At 44.9% G+C, this 27842-nt stretch overlaps 1 protein-coding gene across 3 annotated transcripts in view; it reads right to left on the reverse strand.

Moving 5' to 3' along the window:
- The window catches only part of FLVCR2 (FLVCR heme transporter 2), a 157178-nt gene extending 130467 nt beyond the window's left edge, over window positions 1-26711 (reverse strand). For all 3 annotated transcript variants that reach the window (XM_033950885.1, XM_033950884.1, XM_033950883.1), the window contains exon 1: window positions 26117-26711. In XM_033950885.1, coding sequence (XP_033806776.1) covers window positions 26117-26656 — 540 coding nt within the window. In that variant the 5' untranslated portion in view covers window positions 26657-26711. The remainder of the gene's footprint in view (window positions 1-26116) is intronic.
- Window positions 26712-27842: the final 1131 nt, after the last annotated feature.

Genomic DNA, 27842 nt, shown 5'->3' on the forward strand with positions numbered 1-27842 from the left:
TCAACTGAAAACCACTGTCCACGGAGAGATGTCTTCAAAACTCAGAACAGGAAATAATCTAAGGGAGCCAAGTCAGGACTGTAGGGTAGATGATTCAGTTTCTGAAACCCAAATTCTCGGATGACAGCCTGTGATTGTCGTGACATGTGCACCAGCGCATTGTCATAAGGAAGCAGCACGCCAACTGTAAGTTTGCCTCATCTTTTCTTCTTGATTGATTCCCACAAAGTGATCATTGTGTTGGCGTAACTCTCTCCAGTTATGGTTGTCTTGTATGACATGAACTCCAGAAGCAAAAGTCCTTCATCAACCCAGAAGAAAGTTGCCATGACTTTGCTTGCAGATTTTTCTGTCTTGAACTTTTTTGGGGTGAGGGATGACTTGTGCTTTCACTGCATTGACTTCATTGTAGACTCAGGATCTCTGTGATAGACTCAAGTCTCATCTCCAGTCGCCAAATGATGAAAAAAATTCACTCTAGAGCATCTCTAAGTTTTCCTGACAGCACAGGAGCCTCATGGCCTTCTGAAATGGCATCAGCATTCTTGGAACCCATCTTGCACTAACCTTAGACATGCCCAACTTTTCATGAATTATTTTCCAAACTGTAGCTGCTGAGATGCCCATTTCTTCAGCTATTCGGGAAACCTTAATTCATCTCTCTGACAAAATTAATTCCTTCACTTTCTTGCACATTTCTGAGGAAGTTGCTTCCACAGGCCATCCAGTGTGAGGGTCATCTTCAATGGACTCTCTACCCTATGGGACAGACTCATCATAAACTGCAATCATTGATCTCTTTTGGGGGATTTTTCCTTTCTTTTAAGAGAAAATTATATCACTGAACAGTGCTCCAAATCTAGCAGTTTCTTATTTTATTCACATGAGGACTCTCCTAACATCCTGTGTCTTGGAATGTTAGACTCACACTGAGCCACAACTATGCGTGAGTAACCTTGAGACATGTCACAACATGCACAGACATGTTTCAACACACTTGCTACTTTCTTTCATACTCAGGTTGATAAATTATTGAACACCCCTCGTATAGTACTCAGTCCATACTTTTTCAATTTGAATAATACAGTGTCATTTTAGGACATGTATTATTGCTTCATATTTTTGAAAACACCATTTCAATTACAGCATATGTTGTTATTTCATGTCACTTTGTTGAACATGTCTAGTGCGATTCAGGTTTGATTGCTTTATTGGAAGAAATCTGTTATCTTCTGCAAATTATCTACAGAAGCATACAGTGTGGTTTAAGTTTAGAAGTATAATGAAGGAACTGACAGTAAGGAAAGACAACAAATGCCTTCATTTTAACAATTTGTGTACATTAATATCAATTACTAAGGTAGCTCTTATCAACAATTTAAGAGGCAGCATGCCTAGATGTAGATTCAACAGCAGTTCTCTGTTTATAAATCTTGACAAGGACCACATTTGCCTCACTGCACAATATTTTGTTCATTTACATACTTACCTGTAGCAGGTTCCACAGAACCTGGCACGGACACTACCAAGTATATTGTCCCTCTAAATCTTTAGGCAGTGCCGGAGCCTTCCCGCCAGACATCAGCTCGTGGGATCATCAGTTCAGCAACAAAGTTAAGAGGCCAATAAGGGAAGGTGGGTGGGTTGTGAGAATATATGCTGTCCTCGGAGAACACCTGCCACAGATAGATAGATATCTTTGTTTTCTCCGAGGACAAGCAGGCATATTCCCACAGGTGGGACTCCCAAGCTACCAGGATCATGTCTCTGGATGAAGAAAATGGATATATAAACATGAGCCTGGTGAAACTCAAAAGGGTTGAGGGACAGTAGATGCTCAGGAAGTAAAAAGATTCTGCAGAACTGCTTGTCCAAATCAGTTGTCTCTGCTGGAGATTTGTTCAACATAGTGAGAAGTAAAGGTATGGATTGAGGACCAAGTAGCTACTCTGCAGATTTCCTCAATGAGTTACTGAGGCAGCCATAGCTCTGACATTGTGGGCTATAGTGGTCCTGTAGTGCATAGTGAAGGAAATACAGTCTGCTAGCTAAATGGAGCTAGTTCTCTTGGTAACAGGAATGCCAAGTCTGTTAGGGTCAAAAGCTACAAAGAGTTGAGAGGATCCTCTATGAGGTTTAGTTTGATCCAGGGACTATGCCAGAACATGTTTGCAGTCCAAGGTGTGAAGAGCTTCTTCTTCAGGAAGTGACTGTGGGTAGGAATTTGGATGAGTTCAAAGCTCTACTCTGTCATGGCAGAATCTTGTTTAGGGAAGATACAATATAAGTTTGAAGTTCACTCACACAGTGTGCAGAGATGAGAATGAGGAAAACGACTTTCTAAGTGAGTAGTCTGAGAGAGCAAGATGTAAGTGGAGATTTCATAAGAGCAGATAGTACCACATTAAGATTCCAAACAACAGGTGGAGGCTTGATAGGTGATTTTGAATGGAATAGGCCTTATATGAAATGGGCTACCAAGGGACATAGATACAGGTTTCTTGTCCAAGGGAGAGTGAAACACACTGAGAGCATCGAAATGTAATCAAACCAAATTGGTTTTTAGAGTTAGAGAGGTATTGAATGTAGTCTAATATGAATGGAAGTGGACATATGATGGGTTCCAGAAAATAAACTACACACCAGGAAGAAAATCTCATCCATTGAAGCAATAACAATGCTGAATGGAAGGTTTTCTAGATGCTTCGATGACAGCAGTTACTGCAGCTGAGAGGGAGAAAGTATTTATTTGGTTAACGAATGGGGGTTGGGATGGAGGAGGAGGAATAGTTGCAACTTGCACAGTTTCTTGGTCGAGAGATCTAGGAGTGGAAACCAAACCTGGTGTGGTCAATGCAGTGCTACGAGTATCACAGTGCCTCAAGTCCTGGTAAAGCTTGAATAGTTTTCCTGATGAGAGGTATCAGAGGGAATGCGTAGAGGAATCTGTCCCCCCCCAATGAATAAGAAAGGCATCCGATGCAATGTGATTGGGGGTATAGAGTCTGGAGCAAAATTGTGGAAGTTTTGTTGTTGTGGGGGAAGTGAAGATATCTATTTTGAGAAAATCTGATGTAAGATGATTGTGCTGAGAGACCATTCATGAAGCTGAAGAATTCTGCTGTTTGTCTGCCAAAATGTTCTGCTTCTCTGCTAAGTAAACTGCTTTGAGAAGTATGCCTTCCAAATCTCGATTGCTTCCATGCAAAGGGGGGGGGGCAAGATCTCGTGCCTCCTTGTTTGCTTAGATAGAACATACCAACTTGATTGTATGGACAAGGACTATTTGGTGGAGGAGACAGTTCTGGAATGTTCCGAGCACTGCCTATCACTTGGAGTTCTAGAAGACTGAGATGGAGAGTTTGTTCATGGTGAGACCATACTTCTTGAGTGTGGAGGTTGTCCAGATGAGCCACCCGTCCTAACATCAAAGCTTCCTTTTTCCTTTCACTACTGTATTTGTACAATTTATCTTCATATCATTGTGGCAGCAGTTTGGTTTTAAGACTGCCTTTGGTTCTTATATGTTCTCCTTATTATTATTACCTCCCAACTCTGAGCTCTTTTAACAGTTCTTTCAGCGCAGAGCATTCAGCACGTCGGCCGGCACTAAAAACCTCTTACACTGTTTTGTACAAGGGGGGGTTATTAATAAACTGGCTTTAATTATGAGCTTTAACAAGTTCATAATTGAAAAAAATAATTAATTGGGTGATAGGTGCCTATCTTCTTAGGCACGATCAATCGTATGGTCTCTAGCAGTGCCCAATTCCAAAGTAAACATGTTTAGGGGCGGAGAAGGACTTAGGCACCGTTAGGCCCAATTTTCTAAAGGATTTAGGTGCCTATATTGGAGGCCTTTAAAACCCTGAGCGACATTACAGGCACCTAAGTTTTAAGTTAGGAGTGATTCTGTAATAGTTGCCTAAGTGTGACTGAAAAGAAATAGGCCCCTGAATCTTTACACTCACCATCCGTGCGTGAATGCTACAGGCTTGGGCAGGCAAGAAGGAGGCAGGAAAGGAGAAGGAGAGAGAAGAGAACAGGAGAAGGGAAGAAGGAGCAAGAGAACATCCTAGCCCTCTAACACTCTTCTTTCCTCCGATCCTCATCTAGCCCTTTCCTTGGAGTTCCTTTCTCATTACAATCCCTGTAAACTGTGCCGAGCTCCACAACCATGGAGATGGTGCGGTATACAAACCTAAGGTTTAGTTTAGTTTAGTTTAGAAGGCAGGAGAGAGTAAGGGGAATCAGTGAGAGGTAGCTCCGTCCACCCACCCCCAACGTCATCCACTGGAGCGCCTCCTTAAAAGGGGAGGGGCCAACGGAGCTCAGTTAAACAGGCTTGGGTAGGCAATCAGGAGGCAGGAAAGGAGAAGGAGAGAAAAGCAGAGAAGAGAACAAGAGAGGGGAAGAAGGAGCAAGAGAAGGCAGGAGAGAGTAAGGGGCATCGGCGAGAGGTAGCTCCGCCCACCCACCCCCGTCATCCACTGGAGCTCCTCCTTAAAAGGGGAGGGGCCAACAGAGCTCAGTTAAACAGGCTTGGGCAGGCAAGCAGGAGGCAGGAAAGGAGAAAGAGAGAAAAGCAGAGAAGAGAACAGGAGAGGGGAACAAGGCAGGAGAGAGTAAGGGGCATCGGCGAGAGGTAGCTCCGCCCACCCACCCCCAACGTCATCCACTGGAACGCCTCCTTAAAAGGGGAGTGGCCAACAGAGCTCAGTTAAACAGGCTTGGGCAGGCAAGCAGGAGGCAGGAAAGGAGAAGGAGAGAAAAGCAGAGGGGAAGAAGGCAGGAGAGAGTAAGGGGCATCGGCGAGAGGTAGTTCTGCCCACCCACCCCCAACGTCATCCACTGGAGCTCCTCCTTAAAAGGGGAGGGGGCCAACAGAGCTCAGTTAAACAGGCTTGGGCAGGCAAGCAGGAGGCAGGAAAGGAGGAGAGAAAACTATAGGCCGGTGAGCTTGACCTCGGTCCCGGGAAAGATGATGGAAGCACTGATTAAAGACAGCATCTGGGAACACATCGACAACTATGGGCAGCTAAAGACCGAGCCAGCATGGCTTCTGCAAGGGCAGGTCATGCCTCACGAACTTATTATACTTCTTTGAGGGGGTAACCAGCCAGGTGGATAAAGGGGAATCCATAGATATCATTTACCTTGACTTCCAAAAAGCCTTCGACAAGGTGCCACATGAAAGACTACTAAGGAAGCTATGGAACCACGGGGTGCAAGGGGAGGTCCACCGATGGATCAAAAACTGGTTGGCGGACAGGAAACAGAGGGTTGGAGTAAAGGGCCATTACTCAGACTGGCAATGGGTCACGAGCAGAGTTCCACAGGGGTCGGTGCTGGGACCGCTACTTTTCAACATATTCATTAACGACCTGGAGGCAGGAACAAAATGTGAGGTTATTAAATTTGCAGATGACACCAAACTATATCGCAAGGTAAATAACATGGGGGACTGCGAAGATCTCCAAAAAGATCTGACAACACTGGAAGAATGGCCCAAAAAATGGCAAATGAGTTTCAACATAGGGAAGTGCAAAGTCGTACATATAGGGAAAAAAAACCCGATGTTCACTTACAAAATGGGGGGATCAGCGCTAGGGGTGAGCGACCTTGAAAGAGACCTGGGAGTGATGGTAGACACAACATTGAAGGCGTCGGCGCAGTGTGCAACAGCCTCAAGGAAAGCAAACAAAATGTTGGGCATCATTAAGAAGGGTATCACGACCAGAAAGAAGGAAGTCATCCTGCCACTGTATCGTGCCACTGGAGTACTGTGTTCAATTCTGGTCGCCGTACCTCAAGAAGGACATGGAGGTACTTGAAAGAGTTCAAAGAAGAGCAACTAAGCTAATAAATGGTATGGAGGACCTCTCATATACTGACAGACTGAAAAGGCTAGGGCTTTTCTCCCTGGAAAAGCGGAGACTTAGAGGAGACGTGATAGAAACCTTCAAGATCATGAAGGGCATAAAAAAAATAGACAGGGACAGATTTTTCAAATTAAGGGGATCAACAAGTACAAGGGGGCACTCAGAGAAATTGAAAGGGGAGAAGTTTAGAACAAACGCTAGGAAGTTCTTTTTCACACAGAGGGTGGTAGATACATGGAATGCGCTACCGGAGGATGTGATAAACAGGAGCACGCTACAGGGGTTCAAAGAAGCTTTGGATAGGTACTTGGAAGACAAAGGGATTGAGGGGTACAGATAAGAGTAGAGATAGATTATAGGGATGGGATTAGAGGTAAGTTATAAAATTAATCAGGGATCACTGTTCAGGCACTAGGCCTGATGGGCCGCCGCGGGAGCGGACCGCTGAGTAGGATGGACCTCTGGTCTGACTCAGCGGGGGCAACTTCTTATGTTCTTAAAAGCAGAGAAGAGAACAGGAGAGGGGAAGAAGGAGCAAGAGAAGGCAGGAGAAAGCAAGGGGCATCGGCAAGAGATAGTTCCACCCACCCCCACCCTCCGAAGTCATCCACCAGAGCTCCTCCATAAAAGGGGAGGGGCCAACGGAGCTCAGCCATTCAGCGCTCGCCTTAACGAAAGCGCCTTAAGAAGGGACAAGCAAAGAAGAAACACTAAGGAAAGACACCTACACAGGCAATTACCACAAGGGCAAAAGGACAGACAAGCAGTAGATAAACAAACACAGTAGTAGCAGAGAGCAATCACAGCAGACACAGAGGACACACACAAGCAACAGAGGTAGCAGGTTTAAAATCAAGAAAGAGACTTCACAGTAAAACCGAGGACGCTACACAGATTCCCACACAAGGAGAAGCCACTTCAGATGACAGACCGGCAAGCAGACAGCAACGGATGCAGCAGACAGAAGCAGGATGTTGAGCTACCCAGTTTTCTGCACCGTTTGCCATATGTATGACTAGCTCCCCTCTGGGAGGCGGTCTTACGTATGCACTCGATGCGAGGAACTGAAGGGCCTGAAAAAGCAAGTCAGACTCCTGGAGGGCAGAATACTGGAACTAGAAGCACTTCGAGCAGTGGAGGAGGAGGAGGATAGAGAGGCAGAAAACTTCATGACAGAGGAAACCGTTGAGGAAGAAGTCAGGGAGTTAGAGAAGTTCATTGAACAGGCATATAGGGAGGCCATGGAAAATCACCAGCAACAGTGGAACTGCCAAGATACACCTACAGTGAGTGATGACCACGTGGAGGACAACTACAAGGAAAACATGTCCGGTACAAGCCAATGCCAGGATGAGGGAAGATGGAAATGCACAGAGGACATGGACTTACGGCTAGAGAGATGGTCATACACCAGGGACACAGACCTGTGGCTAGAGAGACAAGAGAAGATAGATAGGACAGCAATCGTCGTGGGGGACTCCATCATCACACATGTTGACAGTCACATAGCGGGAGGAAGACAGGATTGGCTGGTGACCTGCCTACCGGGAACCAAGATAGAACATATAGTGAACCGCATCGACAGGATCATCGACAGCGTGGAAGAGGAAGATACGGCGGTAGTGATCCACGTGGGGACAAACAACGTGAGCAACAGGAACTACAGCAGGAAAGGACTGAAGGACCAGTTCCGGATGCTAGGAGGGAAGCTGAAGACCAGAATGCCAAGGCTAGCGTACTCGGAGATCCTGCCGGTACCCAGGGCCGACGAGAAAAGGCAGACGGAGCTGCAAGCAGACAACGCATGGATGAGGCGCTGGTGTGAGGAAGAAGGATTCCACTTTGTGCGCAACTGGACAACGTTCTGGGGGAAAAGCAAGCTATACAGGAGGATGGACTCCACCTCAGCAGATAGTCAAGGGTGACCCGGTCGACATTGTATATCTGGATTTTCAGAAGGCGTTTGACAAGGGTCCGAATGAACAACTACTTTGAAAAATTGCGAGCCATGGAATCGAGGGTGAAATACTCACATGGATTAAAAACTGGTTGGCGGATAGGAAACAGAGAGTGGGGGTAAATGGACAATACTCTGACTGGAAAAGCGTCACGGGTGGACTGCCGCAGGGTGCTTGGACCCGTGCTCTTCAACATATTTATAAACGACCTGGAAATTGGTACGACGAGTGAGGTGATTAAATTTGCAGACGATACGAAGTTATTCAGAGTAGTAACGACACAGGAGGATTGCGAAAACCTGCAACGGGACATAAACATGGTCGAGAAATGGGTCTGACCCAGCAACAGCAATTCTTATGTTCTTATGTTAAGATTATCATACATAAGCTATTCAAAGATATTTATTTATGCCTCACCCTGTCAGGAAAAACCCAGAGTGGATTACAACAGATGGAAATACAGTTACAAAATATAGCACAACTCAAAGAAAAGCAATGCATAAATGACACTCTGTTTCCATAACTACAATTTGCATTAAACAAATAGGTACAGTACATTTATAACATGATCAGACATTTAAAAATTATTGGTTGGTGAAGTCAAATTAGCTTCCTTTCCTCAGGTACAACTTTCTTCAAGGCTCTACAAGTAGTTCTGCCAGAGAACATGACCTCTTGACCAGGGTTGGGTACTTCCCCTCTCTTGTCACAACTCTTGTTCCATGAATACACAAGTATAAAAACATAAGAATAGCCAGATTGGGTCAGACCAATGGTCCATGGATGAGTCCAGCATCCTATTTCTAACAGTGGCCAATCCTGGCCACAAGTACCTGGCAGCCATGGGGGAAGCCACTGCTTGACCTGGGTTTGGTAGCAAGGAATGTTGCTACTCTTTAGGTTTCTGCCAGGTACTTGTGACCTGGATTGGGGCTAGATGGACCATTGGTCTGATCCAGTATGGCTATTCTTAATCCTTTGTATGCCTATCTGCTGAGACTACATACCAGCAGCTTCATTTCCTGCACCCCCTTCCCCGATATGGATGTCAAGAATCATAACGCAGCATCAACTATAATTTCAAATTGCAGCACTGTTTGTGTTGGGCTCAAGGCGACTTCCTGTTCCCCCACTACAAGAGTATATCCCAGTCAGTGCTGGGTAAAAGGGAAACACAGCATCCTGCTATTCCAAAATCCCTTGGAATGTGGAAGAAACTGAAAGTGAAGCTGCTTCTTCTCTGCCATCATTCGCTTATCCACTCCTGAAAGGCAAACACATGCCACTGACTACAAATTGACAGTCACCTCTTCACTCTGCTTATTAACAAGGCGGTGAGGGATGCAAAACAGGAATATGAGGAAAAAATAGCCCAGGAGGCCAAAAACTTCAAGCCCTTCTTTAGATACGTGAAAGGGAAAAAACCTGCAAAAGAGGCAGTCGGACCCTTGGACGACCAGGGAAGAAAAGGGTACATCAAGGAAGATAAACAAATTGCAGACAAACTAAATTCCTTCTTTGCGTCCGTCTTTACGAAGGAGGACACCTCAACAATACCTGAAGCGGAGAAAGTGTTTGCAGGAGAAATAGAAGACAGCCTCACCACAGTTGAAGTGGACTTAGACCAGATATACTATCAGATCGACAAACTTAAAAGTGACAAATCCCCTGGACCGGATGGAATTCACCCGAGAGTCTTAAAGGAATTGAAGGTTGAAATCGGAGAGTTATTGCAAAAACTTGCAAACCTGACAATCAGAACTGGACAGATACCGGACGACTGGAGGATAGCGAACGTCACCCCCAATTTTCAAAAAAGGATCGAGAGGGGAACCGGGCAACTATAGACCTGTGAGTCTTACGTCTGTCCCCGGCAAGATGGTTGAAGCACTGATCAAGGATAGCATGGTCCGGCACTTGGACGCACACGACTTGATGAAACCCAGTCAACACGGATTCAGGAAAGGGAAATCATGTTTGACGAATTTACTCCAATTTTTTGAGACTGTGAACGAGCAAATTGATAGTGGGAAGCCGGTGGACATAATATACTTGGACTTCCAGAAAGCGTTCGACAAAGTTCCACACGAAAGACTTCTCAGGAAACTACAAAGCCATGGCATAGAGGGGGATATACAAAGATGGATAGGCAAATGGCTGGAAAACCGAAAGCAGAGAGTGGGCATAAATGGGAAGTTCTCCGACTGGGAGAAAGTGACTAGTGGTGTACCCCAGGGCTCGGTACTTGGGCCGATCCTTTTTAATATTTATATCAATGATCTGGAGGAAGGAATATCCAGTGAGATCATCAAGTTTGCAGACGATACAAAACTATGCCGGGCGATCAGATCGCATGAGGATAGAGAGAAACTCCAGAGCGACTTGTTGTGTCGGTTAGAAACATGGGCGGAGAAATGGCAGATGAAGTTCAATGTGGAGAAATGCAAGGTAATGCATTTAGGCAATAATAAGGAATACGAGTATACAATGTCAGGTGCAACTCTGGGGAAGAGTGAACAAGAAAAGGACCTGGGTGTACTGATAGATAAGACCCTGAAGCCGTCGGCACAATGCGCGGCAGCGGCAAAGAAGGCAAATAGAATGTTGGGCATGATAAAGAAAGGAATCTCGAGTAGATCGGAGAAAGTTATAATGCCGCTTTATAGGGCAATGGTCAGACCACACTTGGAATACTGTGTCCAACATTGGTCTCCCTACCTAAAGAAGGATATAAAACTGCTGGAGAGGGTGCAGAGACGAGCAACAAAACTGGTGAAGGGTATGGAAAAACTGGAATACGAGGACAGACTTATAACACTAGGATTATTCTCCCTTGAGAAAAGGAGACTGCGTGGGGATATGATCGAGACCTTCAAAATACTGAAAGGAATTGACAAAATAGAGCAGAGAAGATTATTTACATTGTCCAATTTGACACGGACTAGAGGACATGAAATGAAGCTAAGGGGGGACAGGTTCAGGACTAATATCAGGAAGTTCTGCTTCACTCAGAGAGTGGTTGACACCTGGAATGCCCTCCCAGATGAGATTATTGCGGAATCGACCGTCCTAGGCTTCAAGAGCAAACTAGATGCATATCTCCTTAAGAGAGGCATGTAAGGATATGGTGGACTATAAATTACGACAGGTGTACACCTGGCAGGGCCTCCGCGTGTGCGGATCGCCGGACTTGATGGACCGAAGGTCTGATCCGGAGATGGCATTTCTTATGTTCTTATGTTCTGTCTGAAGCCAAAAGAAAACCATCTCTTGTAACCTCCTAGATCAGGAGCCCAAGGGACACAAGGAAGGAGTACAAACTCAGCACCCTAAGACAGTGGGTTCAAGCCCCGCGTTGCTCCTTGTGACCCTGGCCAAGTCACTTAATCCTCCATTGCCCCAGGTATGTTACACCAACGGGAAAGATAGGGGGAAATGCTTGAGTATCTGAATGTAAACCACTTAGACAACCTCCATTGATAGGCGGAATGAAAATAACTAATAAACACTACAAAAAGAAAAAAAGCAAAGGACTCCTTTGAGTGCTCTTTTCCTATTCCAAATACACAGCTATCATATTTATGTACTCAAGTGTGCACATATCAGGGTGCGTGCACTTTACCATGTCTATTCACATGAAGCCATCCTCAAATCCACTACAAGGGAAGCTGTCATCCCCATCTACAGAAGAAAGGTACATCCCTCTTTACATATCTAAGGGAAGCAACAGATAGGAAGAAGTGAGGCGGCCATTTCTGAAGACATGGATTGACATGAGGCAGAAGTCTTCAAAATGTTCAATATTTACAGTAGGGAATATATGATGTCTGGTTTATTATTTTGATACACCACTTTTCCTGAAGGCATTGCATATTAAAGAAACACCAGAAAAGAATGCCAGATTAAAATAAGGAAGAGGCAGCAAATCAAAGGAGTAATGCGGCACTCAGAATTGCATATGTCAGGTATTCAGTTCATACCCGCTTTGAGATGTTGGTCATGGTAAGTGTAACTAAATCCCTGGGGCCCAGCTTACTCGGACAGTATGTTCACAGTCCAGGTGGAAGGGACTGAATGAGTGCAGACAGAGACCAAAATTGCTCTGCGAAATTCATGCCCACTTACATTTTGCCTGATGGCAGACAAAACACCACGTGGCCTATCCAGCCTATCTACCCACACCATTGACTATCTCCTCCTCTCCCTAAGGAATTCCACATGCTGGTCCCCCACTTTCACATTCAGATATACTTTTCATCTCTACCACCTCCACTGGAAGGCCATTCTACATATCCATCACCGTTTTTTTAAAAACGAATTTCCTTACATTACTCCTGAACACGAAACCTTTTAACTTCATCCTTTGCGCTCTCATCCTGGAGTTTTATTTCAACTGAAGGAGACTCTCCTCCTGTCCAGTAACACCACGCATATATTTCTCAGTGTTTTTCCTACCATGCTGTCCCTCTCCAGCAGCCTCCAACACTTCAAAATTCAAGCAAAGATTAAGTTAACATCTAGGGCCATGTTCTATACACTGCGCCTATGGACCCCTAGTGACGTCGAACTTAAATCTGCGTGAAAGTTAATTTTTTTCATTGGCTAAATGGTGTGGTAATTGACCATGCCATTAAAAGCCACTTTAAACAATTATTTTAATTGATTGAACTTACGCACAGCGCCTAAGTCAAGGTACCCTCCTCTGATACCTACCTGAAAAGTAGCTCTGCTTAGGTGCGGAGAATAAGCATGGTAAACTTAGGCCTGCAAGATAGGCAGTGTTTTGAAGAGAAGCAAGACTATTAAAATTGATGCAGATAAGTGCACTTTATTATTCCAAGTATTAACAACGGACTAATCCTGGATAAGTGCGATGATTGAAAATGGTGCCATTTTACTTTATTATAAAACAAGCACCATAGCGCTACATGGTAGCCATTTTCTCAGCACTATATTAAATCAATTTTAACAGTTGTTTTTGTGGATAATTAAAGGAAGAATAAAACTTTTTTGAGAGCAGATATGAAATAATGATATTGTTTTGGGACTGAGGGATTTTACACAAATTAACCTGGGGCTACGTGAGATACTTACTCCTACACTATGTAGAACCACCTGGGGACTAATACAAAGGTAATATTATTTCTCTGCTTGCTAATACCTCCAATTATGCAAACAAGCATTCCGTTAATCTTTCCCAGTTGCTTTATCACACTCACTTCTCCGAGATGATTATTCACAGATAAGAAGACCCTGGCAGCAAGGTTAGGAAGTTTTACTAGTGCAAACTCTTCCCCAGTGGCACAGGTTCAAACACAAGGCGTGGAGGAGGGGGTTCTCAGTTGGTCAAGTATCATCAACGGGGTCCATGGGGAAGATTCTCAAAACTTCACAGTAAAATGAGGTCCGCAGATGTTCAAGCTGGCTAAATTTGAGATGAGTTGCTGGTGGTAGCGATCATGGAAGGAGAGATGCCCACTTTCTCCCGCCATTGCCCAACCCCTATCTCCCCCGCTGCAAGGGGTGGATGTTCAGAGGTTGTGCAAGTGCGGCAGGAAAGTGTTGGCATCTCTCCTGCCGATCTTCAATTTGCGGCTTGTTTTTTTATTTATTTTAATTTGGGGGGGGGGGGTCTGAGCTGTTAAACCTTACTTTCCTGTCAAGGCCTGAGCCAATCAGCACTCAGACACTGATCAGAAAGTAAGGCTATGACAATTCAGAGACCTGTCGGCAAATTTTGGCTGCAAGTGTGGCACCAAGAGGTTACGGAATCATTCGGCAATTATAAATAATCGCTCGGAATGCTCATTTTAATATTAATGATCTTGTTGTACTACATTTGCATGAAGACTGCTCAAAAACTTGGAAATGTCTACAGTAAGACATTTTAATAATCCAATGCTAAAATACATACATGCTTAACTGGCTGGAACTGGTTTAGCAAGAACTTTAAAGGCACATTTTAGTTTTAAGAATCATGTGATTTGAAATTCAGAATATACTTTGCTGCTATTCAGTGATAATGAAATAAGATAATGTCGTGAAGTTTACCTAAACTATCATTTTCTTTTCCCAGAACAAATATACGATACTGGAGTGGCAGCTGGTTCTTGAACTTTTAGCCAGTAATTCTGGATTTTCAGACAATGTATGATCAAAGTGATGGGGCAAGGTGATCATGGAAGGGAGAAGGGGGCAATGTCTGAAAAGCAGTATCTACTTGTGCTCAAAGTATGGGAAACAAGATTCTGGATCTAGAAGCTGTGATGGAAGAAGAGGAGCTGGCTATAGTGGTGATCACGGAGAACCATGACTGGGATGTAGTTATACCGGGCTATAATCTGTTCAGGAAGAAAGGAGGGGGAGTAGCGTTATATGTTATAGATCAGTGGTCTCAAACTCAAACCCTTTGCAGGGCCACATTTTGGATTTGGCGGTACTTGGAGGGCCGCAGAAAAAAATAGTTAATATCTTATTAAAGAAATGACAATTTTGCATGTGGTAAAACTCTTTATAGTTCATAAATCTTTCCTTTTGGCTAAGTTTTAATAATAATATTGTAATTTATAGCTAAAGAGATATGATCAAGAAACTGTTTTATTTTACTTTTGTGATTATGATAAACATACCAAAGGCCTCAAAATAGTACCTGGCGGGCCGCATGTGGCCCCTGTGCTGCGAGTTTGAGACCACTGTTATAGATCATATTAAAGCCACACAATTGCAGGATCTGCAGGGCAAGGAAGAGGCACTGTGGATCAATTTGGAAAGAGGGAATGATGAATATATTTACATTGGTGTGATATACAGGCCTTCACCAATGGAAGAAGTAGATAGAGATTTAATAGCAGACATTCAGAATACAGTATATCTAAAAAAGGGGAAGTTTTACTAATAGGTGATTTTAACATGCCGGATGTTGATTTGGGTATATTGTGGGGTCTTATAGAAGTAGGGAGATTCTGGATGCTCTACAAGGAGAACTGTTCCAGCAGTTGGCAATAGAACCCAGGTGGGATGGTGTCATACTGGACTCAGTGCTTACAAACGGGGAAAGGCTCCAGAGGAAGGCTACTAAAATGGTGCGTGGTCTTTGTGATAAGGCGTATGATGACAGACTTAAAGATCTCAATCTGTATACTTTGGAAGAAAGGCGGGAGAGGGGAGATATGACAGAGACGTTTAAATACTTACGTAATATAAATGTGCATGAATCGAGTCTCTTTCATTTGAAAGGAAACTCGGCAATGAGAGGGCATAGGATGAAGTTAAGAGGTGATAGGCTACGGAGTAATCTGAGAAAATACTTTACTTTTTTACAGAAAGGGTGGTAGATGTGTGGAACAGTCTCCCAGAACAGGGGATCCAAGAGGAAAAAGAACAAAGAACCGGCGTGGCTCACTGTAGAGGTGAAGGAAGCGATCAGAGACAAGAAAACTTCATTTAAGGAATGGAAAAGGTCAAAAACGGATGAAAACTGGAACAAGTACAAACATCAATGCAGGTGCCATAAGGCGGTAAAAGGGGCCAAAAGAGACTACGAGGAAAAAATAGCCAAGGAGACGAAGAACTTCAAGCCGTTCTTTCGATATATTAAGGGGAAACGACCCGCAAAGGAAGCGGTGGGACCGGATGACCATGGAATAAAGGGAACGCTAAAAGAGGACAAAGCAATCGCTGACAAACTGAACACATTTTTTGCATCTGTATTTACCGAAGATGTACACAGCATATCGGAACCCATCAGTCTATATGCTGGAAACGAAGACGGAAAGCTGACAAGATTGACGGTCAGTCTAGAGGTGTGTAGGCAAATAGATAGGCTTAAGAGCGATAAATCCCCGGGACCGGATGGCATCCATCCGAGGGTCATCAAGGAACTGAAAGGGACCATAGCTGAACTGCTTCAAATAATAGCCAATCTGTCGATCAAATCGGGAAAGAATCCGGAAGACTGGAAGGTGGCGAATGTTACACCGATCTTCAAGAAAGGCTCAAGGGGAGATCCGGGGAACTACAGACCGGTGAGTCTGACCTCGGTACCGGGAGAGATGGTAGAGTCATTGATAAAGGACAGCATCATTGATCACCTTGACGGACACGGACTGATGAGGACCAGTCAGCACGGTTTTAGCAAAGGCAGATCACGTTTGACAAACTTGCTGCACTTCTTTGAGGGAGTAAACAGACAGATAGACAAGGGCGATCCGGTCGACATTGTATACCTGGATTTTCAGAAGGCGTTCAACAAGGTTCCGCATGAACGACTACTTTGGAAAATTGCAAGCCATGGAATCGAGGGTGAAATACTCACGTGGATTAAAAACTGGCTGGAGCATAGGAAACAGAAAGTGGGGTAAATGGACAATACTCGGACTGGAAGAGCGTCACCAGTGGGGTTCTGCAGGGCTCGGTGCTTGGACCCGTGCTCTTTAACATCTTTATAAATGATCTGGACATAGGTACGACGAGCGAGGTGATTAAATTTGCAGACGATATGAAGTTATTCAGAGTAGTATAGCCCCAGGTACATTAGATAGATTGTGAGCCCACCGGGACAGATAGGGAAAATGCTTGAGTACCTGATTGTTAAACCGCTTAGATAACCTTGATAGGCGGTATATAAAAAAACCTAATAAACTTGAAACTTGAATAGTAAAGATGCAGGGGGATTGCGAAGATCTGCAACGTGACATAATCAGGCTCGAGGAATGGGCATTGACATGGCAGATGAGGTTCAACGTGGATAAGTTAATCTTACTTAATTGCATCTCTTCTGTATCTACTGTAAACCACTTTGAACCTCACGGTATAGCGGTATACAAGAAATAAAATTATTATTATTATTATAAATGTAAAGTGATGCATGTCGGTAACAAAAATCTCATGCACGAATACAGGATGTCCGGGGCAGTACTTGGAGAGACCTCCCAGGAAAGGGACTTGGGAGTTCTGATCGACAAGTCAATGAAGCCGTCCACACAATGTGCGAAGGTGGCAAAAAGGGCAAACAGAATGCTAGGAATGATAAAGAAGGGGATCATGAACAGATCAGAGGTTATCATGCCGCTGTACCGGGCCATGGGATGCCCTCACCTGGAGTACTGTGTCCAGCACTGGTCGCTGTACATGAAGGAGACAGTACTACTCGAAAAGGTCCAGAGAAGATGGTTAAGGGGTTGTAGGAGCTGCTGTACAGCGAAAGATTAGAGAAACTGGGCCTCTCCTCCCTCGAACAGAGGAGATTGAGAGGGGACATGATCGAAACATTCAAGGTACTGAAGGGGATAGACTTAGTAGATAAGGACAGGTTGTTCACCTTCTCCAAGGTAGGGAGAACAAGAGGGCACTCTCTAAAGTTGAAAGGGGATAGATTCCGTACAAACAAGTTCTTCTTCACCCAGAGAGTGGTAGAAAGCTGGAACGCTCTTCCAGAGGCTGTTATAGGGGAAAACACCCTCCAAGAATTCAAGACAAAGTTAGACAAGTTCCTGCTGAACCAGAATGTATGCAGGTAAGCAGTGTTCCCGCTAAGCTGCGCTGGCGCACAAAATATTACATCGCAGCGCACACGTTTCTCGTCACAGCGCACAATCGGAAGAGGCGTACGGCAGATGGCAGGGCGGCGAGAGGAGAATCGGGCGAGTTGGCTCATAACTTGCTGGCGCCCGATATTTTTGGCTCACGGTGAAAAAAGTTTGCTCACAACACCCGCCCGCTTAGAGGGAACACTGCAGGTAAGGCTAGTCTCAGTTAGGGCTCTGGTCTTTGACCTAAGGGCCGCCACGTGAGCAGACTACAGGGCACAATGGACCACTGGTCTGACCTAACAGCGGCAATTCTTATGTTCTTATTTCGGGATCATTTTACTAATGTGCATTAAGCGCTAATATGGCCCAACACAAGACACACTAAAGCATGCTGCATTAGTTTATTTGTACTTTTTTGAAAGGTCGTATTGAGGTGGAGAATGGGTGTGCGTGTGCTAACCAGCTTGCATGCTTACTTTACTGCTGGGTTAACTGGTTGGCACATCCATAACAGGGGAGTCCTTAGGAATTGGCAAATGCTTGGTAAGAGGCTCTACCCCATGGAACGCACTCCCTAGCGACTTAAGACTGGAAGCGCTTCAAATCACTGCCTTTGAGCGAGTCTCCTTCCCTCACCATGCCTGGTCCTCTGCACAGCCACACAGCTTTCCTGTCCTATCAATCATTGTTTTTCCATTCTCTTTTCAAGCCTCATTTTCTCCACTTCACTTACTAGATAATGAAATGCATGCTCATTTTCATTAGTGCATGGCCAGTAAAAGATATTACCAATAACAAACTGGACAGAACTCTAGTTCTTATGGAAAGAATGTTGAATAACATGTACAAAAAACTGGAGCAACCAAATAATTAGCTTTAAATAATGGACATCAGTATGAGCCTTGGTATGCCCTGCGAGAGACGAATTGGCTCAGGCAGCAACTCCAAAGTGACTAGCACTAGACCATGGGTCTAAATAAGGACTGCCTCATACATCACATAGTCCATCTATGTATCTGCTACAACATTTTTTCCAGTAGAACTAGTCCTTAATAATCTCCCAAGACTCCAAAAAATATTTGAAAAAGTGCTGAAGTGCTAGAAAAGTGCATAGAGTCCTTAAAAATACTTAAAAAGCTAAAGAACTAATTTGTGATGGATATATAAAGTGCAGATGCAAACGCTTAACAATTTATCCAATAAAGCCCAATTCATTCATTGTATCTTTTCTTCATGAAACCAGTAGGTATAAAATTCCTGTAAAAAGCAGTCATATATAAAACATCCAAAATCAATATGTGCAGTTTGTTATATGTATCTTCTTTGGCAATTCAAGTAAATATCCTCAGGATGAATCCGAAGGATATATGCACATCCAAAATCCTTAGATTTAAATACTTAGCTTCATTAGGAGCTTTGTAGTCTGTATAATCTGTAGAAGTCTCCACTCGACAGAGCTCCGTTTCGATACCTTCCTCAGGAGTGGGATTGGTACAGATAGCTGTAAAGGAACGGCGAACCACAATTGGAGCCGTTAGGCGACTGGCCACTATTGCAGGTTGTCAGCACCGTCCACCCAAGGCGTGTGAAAATAAAGCTATCGCCTAGAGGAACAAGAATTTGTAATGGCGTCTCAGGGATTTTAAGACGCTGGAGAAACCCGGTGGGGGCGGTGTCTCAAGGCTAACGTGATGACATCATCAGATGCGTCCAAGTGCAGACTATTATTTTTTCAGGGTTCATAGTGGTTCAGTAAAAGATATAACAGCTGCTCTATAAATGGGCTTAGACAGAGTTTGGGAAAGAACCGCATATGTGCGCGCTAAGCCCATTTATTAGTGCAGTTTGTTAACATAGTAAATGACGACAGATAAAGACCTGAATGGTCCATCCAGTCTGCCTTGTAATTACAATTTCATGATTAAAATGTCTTTTTTCTTTGTTACCTTAGAAATCTACTTGGCACCGTCCTTAGGTTCCATCTACTAAAGCTGCCATTGAAGCTTGCTCCAGCCTATCCAAACCATCTCATTTGCAGGATTCAGACCATGAAAGTTTGCCCATTCATATTCTAATTAGTGATCGTCTGTGTTCATCTTCTCCACCACCTTCTCCAGGCATCCACCGTCCTCTTTCTAACATTACTCCTAAGTCTACCACCCCTCAACCTCAATTTATGTCCTCTAGTTTTACTAGTTTCCATATTAATACCTTTAAAATATTTAAATGTCTGTATCCTATCACCCCTGACCTTCCTCTCCTCCAGAGTATACATGTTGAGGTCTTCTCATACTTCTTTTGGCGCAAACTCCCTACCATTTTCGTCACTTTTCTCTGGACTGCTTTAATTCTTCTTATATCTTTGGCCATATATGGACTCCAAAACTGAACACAATAAAGTGGGGCATCAACTGGTTATACCTCTCTCTATACAGCCCAGCATCCTTCTGGAGGCAGTGTATGCAAATCAAACTCATGTATATTTATAGTGGCTATTCTAAAAACCTGACCGGCAAGGGGGTACTCTAGGACCAACATAGGAAACATTGTTCTAGAGGACCTAGGAAGGGATTAAGAGAAAGGACTCTAGAAGGAGAGAGAAAATCTGGAAAAGGAAATGTGGGGAAAGTTGAAAGAAGGGGAATGGGAAGCTCAATAGCGAGCAAGTAGAAGGAGGTGAGCATAGAAAACAGAAATGGGCGACTCATACGTAGTGAATGAGTGAAAGCCAGGAGAAAAGGAGATTGAGAAAGGGGACTGAGGAGATGAGAATGAGATTAAACGTTGGTAGGTAGATAAAAGGTCAAAATAGTATGAGGGATAAAACCTGACTGTAAAATGTGAGAAAAAAAGATGAAAGGAGACATCAATGTCAGACAGATAGAGAAGCAACGGAAAGGAGAAGACAGACAGAGGAAGAGTTTAAAGAACTAGAATCAATCTGGCTGGAAAAATAAAATGTGCAAGTAGAAAAGAAAAACCAATTAGAAACTTCTGGAGCTTGAACAGTATCAGCTTGGGAGAAATGTGTCATCTCTTCTACTTTTGTACAGGAGGAAATGCATCATCAGTTCTTTCTTCTAGTATTATTCTGTATGTCTGACCAAAATGTAAGAATCTCTGAGCAGACATAGGGAGGGGGTCTTTTACAAAGCCGTGGTAGTGATGCTTCTGCGATAAGTGTACCAAAGCCCATTCAGTTCCTATGTAGCTTTGTAAAAGGGGCCTGTAGTTTCTATGCAGGAAGAAGTGTATTGGTGCTCTTGGAACTGCTGTAATATTTAAAACACTGGCTTTTTATAGCTAAGGATGCTGCAATGTGAGAGATTAAGGGGTTTTTCCTCAATAAGATTGCAGCAGGAGCCGTCAGACAAATCAGGGAAAACTACCTGTCCCAGAATGCCGAGCTTTGCAGCTCAGTGCTGAAATCCATTAGGGAAGGGATACAGGCAGGAAGGAGTACTTCTGCCCCAGCCTGGATCACGAAAGAGGTCCCCAGGGAGAATCTTCCACAAAAGAAGTTTCCCTAGCTCTTGGCATAGAAGAAGCCCTGGGAAGTAGTGCAGCCTCAAAGAGAGAGAGACGGTAAATATCAGCGTGGTTAAGGTGAGCAAATTGTACCTACTGAATAGACCGTTGCAGCCTGGGTTTAGACCAAAAGAATGTTTGAGGACCCTGTGAACCTGATGAGATGTAAAGAATTACAGTATGTTGTCAAATCAGACTGCTGAGTTTGAACCAAGAACAATTTTCTTCCCTGAGCCTGTGAGAGCAGATTTGGGAGGATTTGGGGAGTAAATTTGTGGTAGTCTCAGAGTGTGTCCAGTGTATCTGCCCCAGGAATTATATTGAAGAAAAACCCCAAATGCAATTTGAGTCAAGATTATTTGTGGAGCTAAGAAATACGATCACATTTCACCTCTCCTGTTCAGCGCACATTGGTTACCCGTTGAACACAGAATTAGTTATAAAATCTTACTTTTAACCTTTACAACACGCTTAAATAATCAACCAGAATTCATTGACAGACTTATAATCCTTCAAAATCGCTTCGTTCAATGTCACAAAACATTCTTGTCAACCATCATTAAAATTAATCAACACGTTGCGTTCCAATAATTTTGCGGTCACCGCCCAATCATTTGCGCAGTGAATCCGTAACAAAACAATTCAAATCAAAATTCAAAACATTTTTGTTCCAGGATGCCTTTGAACACTAACTGGACAAAAACAAACAAGTTTCATCTCTTTTTATCCTAACCTATTGTGCCATTTCTTTCACGATTCTTTCCTATTGTTTGAAGTTAATCCATATGTCTTATAATGTGTTTTACTAAATTACTTTGGTATTGTTTAGTATCCCTAATTTTAATCTGTTTTTATGTTAATTTTATATTGTACACCACTTAGCAACCCGATTAAGCGGTTGAAATTTTTTTTTAATAAACTTGAAGCTTGTTTTGTCTTGTTTCAAAAACCCTCTAATTTAATATGGTGTGTCAAACGTCAGCCACCAATTAGCAGTTAAGACACTATTTCTTTACAACCTTTTTGAAGGAATTCTCTGCATGTACAGCAAGAATAAGTCAACAAAAGCAATGGCGAATTACAACAGTAAAATATTCAAATTACAAGTAGGGCATAGTATGTGACATTGCAATGTTGACATAATATGTGATTAAACATTCTTATTCGTGACCCTCGGCTTTGCTTTGGACACCAGTTACTGCTCTGTTCGCTCCTTACGTTGACCAACATTGAATGCTTTATTCATGTGATAGAGCAGGGTTGACCAAAACATCGTAGATCGCAAAGGCTACGCGAGTTGATTACAGAGCCTGGGATCTCTGCATGCTCCTCGCTGAAGCCGCTGCAAGGAAGGGCCAGGTGCGTGCAGCGATTGCACTCTGCCGGCCCACAAGCCTTTCCCCAAAGAAGTTCTGGGCCAGCCAGGCAGCGATTGGCTGGCCCAGAACTTCCTCTCTGACATCAGAATTAATGTTGGGCCGGCCGTTGTGCATTCGCTGCACGTGCCTGGCCGCTCCCTGTTGCTGCGACGGCGTTGGGAAAGCAGGGAGAGAGAAAGAAAGAAAGAAAAAGTTGGGGGAGGGAATGAAGTGTGTCGGGTGGCAGAGGCCTGGCAGGGAGGAAGAAAAAGTTGGACTCATGGAGGGACAGAGAGAGATGTTGGTTGGGGAATGAAATGAGGTCTGGAGGCAGAAAGAAAGAAATATTGGATGCACAGTCAAAAGGAAGTGCAACCAGAGACTTATGAAATCACCAGACAACAAAGGTAGGAAAAAATGATTTTATTTTCAATTTAGTGATCAAAATGTGTCCTTTTTGAGAATTTATATCTGCTGTTTATATTTTGCACTATGGCCCCCTTTACTAAATTTTTATTGTTAGTAGATCATTTTGACCTGGGCATTTTAAAAGTAGCTCACAAGCCAAAAAACATGTGGACACACCTGATATAGAGTAATGAGTTTTTGGGACTCTTGACAAAGGCATAGATGCCGAAACACTGTCAGAGTCGAGTCTTCGCAGTGCTGCAATCAATAAAGTGTATCTTGAATTTTACACCCATGGCTGAATTATTGACATCTTATCCTCACGACTCCTCTGTTGTGCAAAACATTTTAATAGACAGCAAAGTAGCAGGAGGAAGGAATTTAAAGGAGTTGCACGTGAGGTCAGAATGGTAGGAGTGGATAAACAGGTCCCGCAGCCGGTGTCACTTCATGAATATGATTAGCAAGTTGGTTTCTTCTTCCATTGTAGACCTGGTTGAAGAGCCAAGCTTTCACCTGCTTCCTAAGTAGAGCTGAAATCTTTCAGGGAATGCATTCCCGATGGGGGGGGGGGTACTCCGGAGAAGGCTCGCTGGTGGTATCACATTGTATGGTTAGGAATACTCCTTGGGAGGACCTTAGTGACTCAGAGGTGATCCTGTTCTTCAAGTACTCTGGACCATTTCCTTTGAGGGCCTTGAAGATCAGATACAGAGTTTTAAATTTTGCCCTGCTTTGTATTTATATTCTATAACTTTGCATCTAAATGTTCTACCATGTAATTGCAAAGGTAGCGCTCATACGGGAGAGACATGGCTATTCTGACTATTTAAGCATATGCTTTACTGACTACTATCATTTAGGAATTCCCATTTACCCCTGACACTGAATTGCAGACAAGGCTAGAATTCTATACAAGGAGCACTGTTACGAAGGGGTGCAGGAAAGTGGATGCCTTAAATGTGTTTGCGTTTCTTAAATCTTTGGATTCTGTTGTGATTTTTGCTTTAGCCATCAGATACAGAATGCTTTTTTCTATAACATTTTAGGAACAGAGATAAATTGTTCTTAAATTGCAAAATCTAGATGTTCATGGATGTATCATGAGAAACCCATAAAAAGAGGAAGTGTTTTTTGCTCCTCTGCTCTGATGGTGTTCTACTATTGCAATCTGTTAAGGGTTTGTTTGTTGCTGCTGATCTAACAGCCCTTCTGGCCACTTAAGAGATACTTCTCTGTAGCCAAGGGTGGACTGACCATGCAGGCAACTGAGCAGTGTCTGAGGGCCCAGTGCTTCCTGCCAGCTGTCTGCCTCCAAGCTCGCTGCCTGCTCTCAACTTGTCCTGCCCCCTTCTGATGCAACAGAGAGCGGACAGCAAGCTCAGCAGCAGACAACTGAAGGGAACCGTTGCTGCAATCTGTTACAGAAACAGGTATAGGGGGCCCAGGGGTTCAGATGCCAGTCAGTCCGCCCCTGACTGTAGCTCAGCCAAAGTTGGTGCTGGGTTGCTGCATGCATAGCACAAATTTGATATTTAATACGCTAGTCTTCTATTCTGGCAGCTACATGCATGTCTGCAGTTTACATGTTTTAGGCATGAGCACTTACACGGCTGGTGAAAATGCTCATGACTAAATAAGGGCAGTTAGGTGTGTAACTGCAAGTGTTCTACACGCTAGGAGTGTAAGTGCCAGGGATGCCCCCAACCTGTTTCAAATTTATTAAAACTGATTGAACACCTATCATAGATTCTAAGCAATGTACATAAAAAATGGGAATATAATTAAAAACATTAAAAACAGAAGACATGGACAATGACACTCATAAATACACAAGGTATAGGGTAGAACTACAATAAATTCAGAAAAGTAAACATAGGGAAAGGTAGGAAAGGATTGTAGAATCAGATCAAAGCAGGGCCATGTTTACTGGATCAAAAAAGAAAACATGGTGTTATTCATTGCTCAAATGCATCTATGAAATGAGAAGTTTTTAATGCCCCCCCCCTCCCCCAGACCTGCTTCTATATGTGGCCTACAGAGCTGCCTGCCTGAGCAGCCACTTACCCGGTTGTGACCCCAGCTTGATCGCTCCATTGCCGGCCTCCTTATTCTTATGCCCTTTTGCCCTCCTCAGTCTGTTTGCAACTATGAATGTTAACTCGTAACCCATCCTGAGCTTTCTGGGAGGATGAGATATAAATTGAAATAAATAAATAAATAAGCAAGCACCAATTCATCCCCAATTATTGCCAAGGATTGGTTGTTAAAAACAGTTAGCCTGTAAATTCATTTAAGTTATATGTGTAGCTGACCTTTTGCATGCAACTTTGCGCACTAAGTGTCAGGCTGGGTGCGTGAGTTTATAGAATGAGGGCGCATTGCTGCAGATATGGAGGTTAACTTGCATCAATCTAAAATAAACCAGAAATGACGTCTTGATGTGCCTGCTTTGAGGGACTTCAGCTGTAATTGTATATTTGAGTTTCTGCTCATTTTTTCATTGCTTTTGATATATCATTACAGCTTTCTGTACATCTGGCTTGCTTTATTATATGTTATGTAATGTAATGTAATGTAAAATTGTGGAAAAAAAATCTCTGTAATTACAAGACTGCATCCCAGAAATCCCTGCATTCAGCCCGAGATGCCACGTTCTCAGCCACAGTACCTCAAAGAAAGAACAAGAAATGGGATAATCTCAAGGTCTGTGAAACTGTAGCTGACTAATGCAGGGAAAACTCAAAGGAAGCCCTGAAAAGCAACAGAAAGAGTAAAGAGACTCCAGACAGCTTGGGAACTTTTTGCCATTTCCATCTTCTTTGGGCTTCACTTGAAAAATAATAGACATCAAAAGTTTTGGGTTTTTTTTTTTAAGTTAACAAAATGATACCATTTTATGGATCTCATTTTACCGCCTTTTGACTAGCTTCTCTCAGCTCAGGAATAAGCAAACTAAGACAAAATCAGAACATAACTGAAACACGAACTTCACCTCCCAACTGAACCTGAGCAATCTTACCAAAGAAACCTGCAGCGAAGGATGCTGACAACAGCGAAAAATAAGAGGAAGCTCTGGACGCTGCTGACACAAAATCTCTACTTCTTTTTCTACTGGAAAAAGGAGAGAGGGGCTGAAACTGCAGCTCACCCACCCTGTCAGCATGGCAAGCATGGCTCTGGCCACCCCAATGAGCAGACTGGATGGACCATGTGGGGTTTTCTTCTCCACCTGTCTGACCTCTGAGTTTAAGATCCATGCACATCATTTCATATGAAAGAGCTTCAGAAATGCCAGTCCCTGATGCATGGCAGCTTGTACTGAAAGCATTGGCACACCTCCTCTCCTGCCAGTGTGGGAGACTGAATTTTTTTCTATACTTTCTACCTCCCCCCCCCCCCCCCCACCCCTAGGCAGCTTAGATGACTTCTGCTGGCCACTCTCGCCATACCTGGTTTCCAAACACACCGAGGGAGCAGGCTGTGGACACCTCGTGAGAGCCAAACCAGACCGATGCAATCTGAGAGGGCATGCCCAGAATAAAGACCTGAGCCACCGAGCACACCACCTGGCCCAGCACCGTCACCCCAAAAAGGTCGGGCCCCACGCTGGCCGTCTTCAGCCAGGCCCCCAGGCAGTTCAGCGCCGAGCCGCTCAGCGCGATCACCCGCAGCCCCTTCTTGTCCAGCAGCCAGGCCACAGGGAAGAGCAGGGGCACGTAGGCGAACATGTAGCTCATGGACAGCCAGTCGATGGAGAAGGCGCCCACGCCGTAGAACTTCATGAAGATGTTGCTGATGATGCTGTACTCGATCCACTGGAAGGCGTTGCACAGGGAGTAGGAGCTGAAGAGCAGCAGGATGGCCCAGCGCCGCCGGGACAGGCGCAGGGGGGAGGTGGAGGAGGCATCCGCGCTGCCCAGCAAGCTTGCATCGCCGTTCACTTGGCTCTTCTGGGCACCAGCCTCGGGGGCCGCCTCCTCTTCCGCCATTGCCAAGAGGCTCCCCTCGAGATCCGGGAGCCGGGCTGCAACGACGCTCAAAGCCCAGCGCCACACAGTCCAGCTCAGCCGGAGGCGGGGCCACCTTCCTCACTCCACCCCGACACACCCCCATTGGCCTATCAGACATTGAACTGAGCCTAAAGGCGGAGTCGCATTCCCTAACTCCACCCCGACTGGACTACAGCTCAGCCGGGGGCGGGGCCACCTTCCTGACTCCACCCCGACACCCCCCCCATTGGCCTATCAGACATTGAACTGAGCCCAAAGGCGGAGTCGCATTCCCTAACTCCACCCCGACTGGATTACAGCTCAGCCGGGGGCGGGGCCACCTTCCTGACTCCACCCCGACACACCCCCATTGGCCTATCAGACATTGAACTGAGCCCAAAGGCGGAGTCGCATTCCCTAACTCCACCCCGACTGGACTACAGCTCAGCCGGGGGGCGGGGCCACCTTCCTGACTCCACCCCGACACACCCCCATTGGACATCCGAGCTGAGCCCAAAGGCAGAGTCGCATTCCCTAACTCCACCCCGACTGGACTACAGCTCAGCCGGGGGCGGGGCCACCTTCCTGACTCCACCACGACACACTCCCATTGGACATTCCAGCTGAGCCCAAAGGCGGAGTCGCATTCCCTAACTCCACCCCGACTGGACTACAGCTCAGCCGGGGGCGGGGCCACCTTCCTGACTCCACCCCGACACACCTCCATTGGACATTCGAGCTGAGCCCAAAGGCGGAGTCGCATTCCCTAACTCCACCCCGACTGGACTACAGCTCAGCCGGGGGCGGGGCCACCTTCCTGACTCCACCACGACACACTCCCATTGGACATTCCAGCTGAGCCCAAAGGCGGAGTCGCATTCCCTAACTCCACCCCGACTGGACTACAGCTCAGCCGGGGGCGGGGCCACCTTCCTGACTCCACCCCGACACACCTCCATTGGACATTCGAGCTGAGCCCAAAGGCGGAGTCGCATTCCCTAACTCCACCCCGACTGGACTACAGCTCAGCCGGGGGCGGGGCCACCTTCCTGACTCCACCCCGACACACCTCCATTGGACATTCGAGCTGAGCCCAAAGGCGGAGTCGCATTCCCTAACTCCACCCCGACTGGACTACAGCTCAGCCGGGGGCGGGGCCACCTTCCTGACTCCACCACGACACACT

The sequence above is a fragment of the Geotrypetes seraphini genome, chromosome 7 (assembly GCF_902459505.1).
Source record: "Geotrypetes seraphini chromosome 7, aGeoSer1.1, whole genome shotgun sequence".
NCBI classification, from domain to species: Eukaryota; Metazoa; Chordata; class Amphibia; order Gymnophiona; family Dermophiidae; genus Geotrypetes; species Geotrypetes seraphini.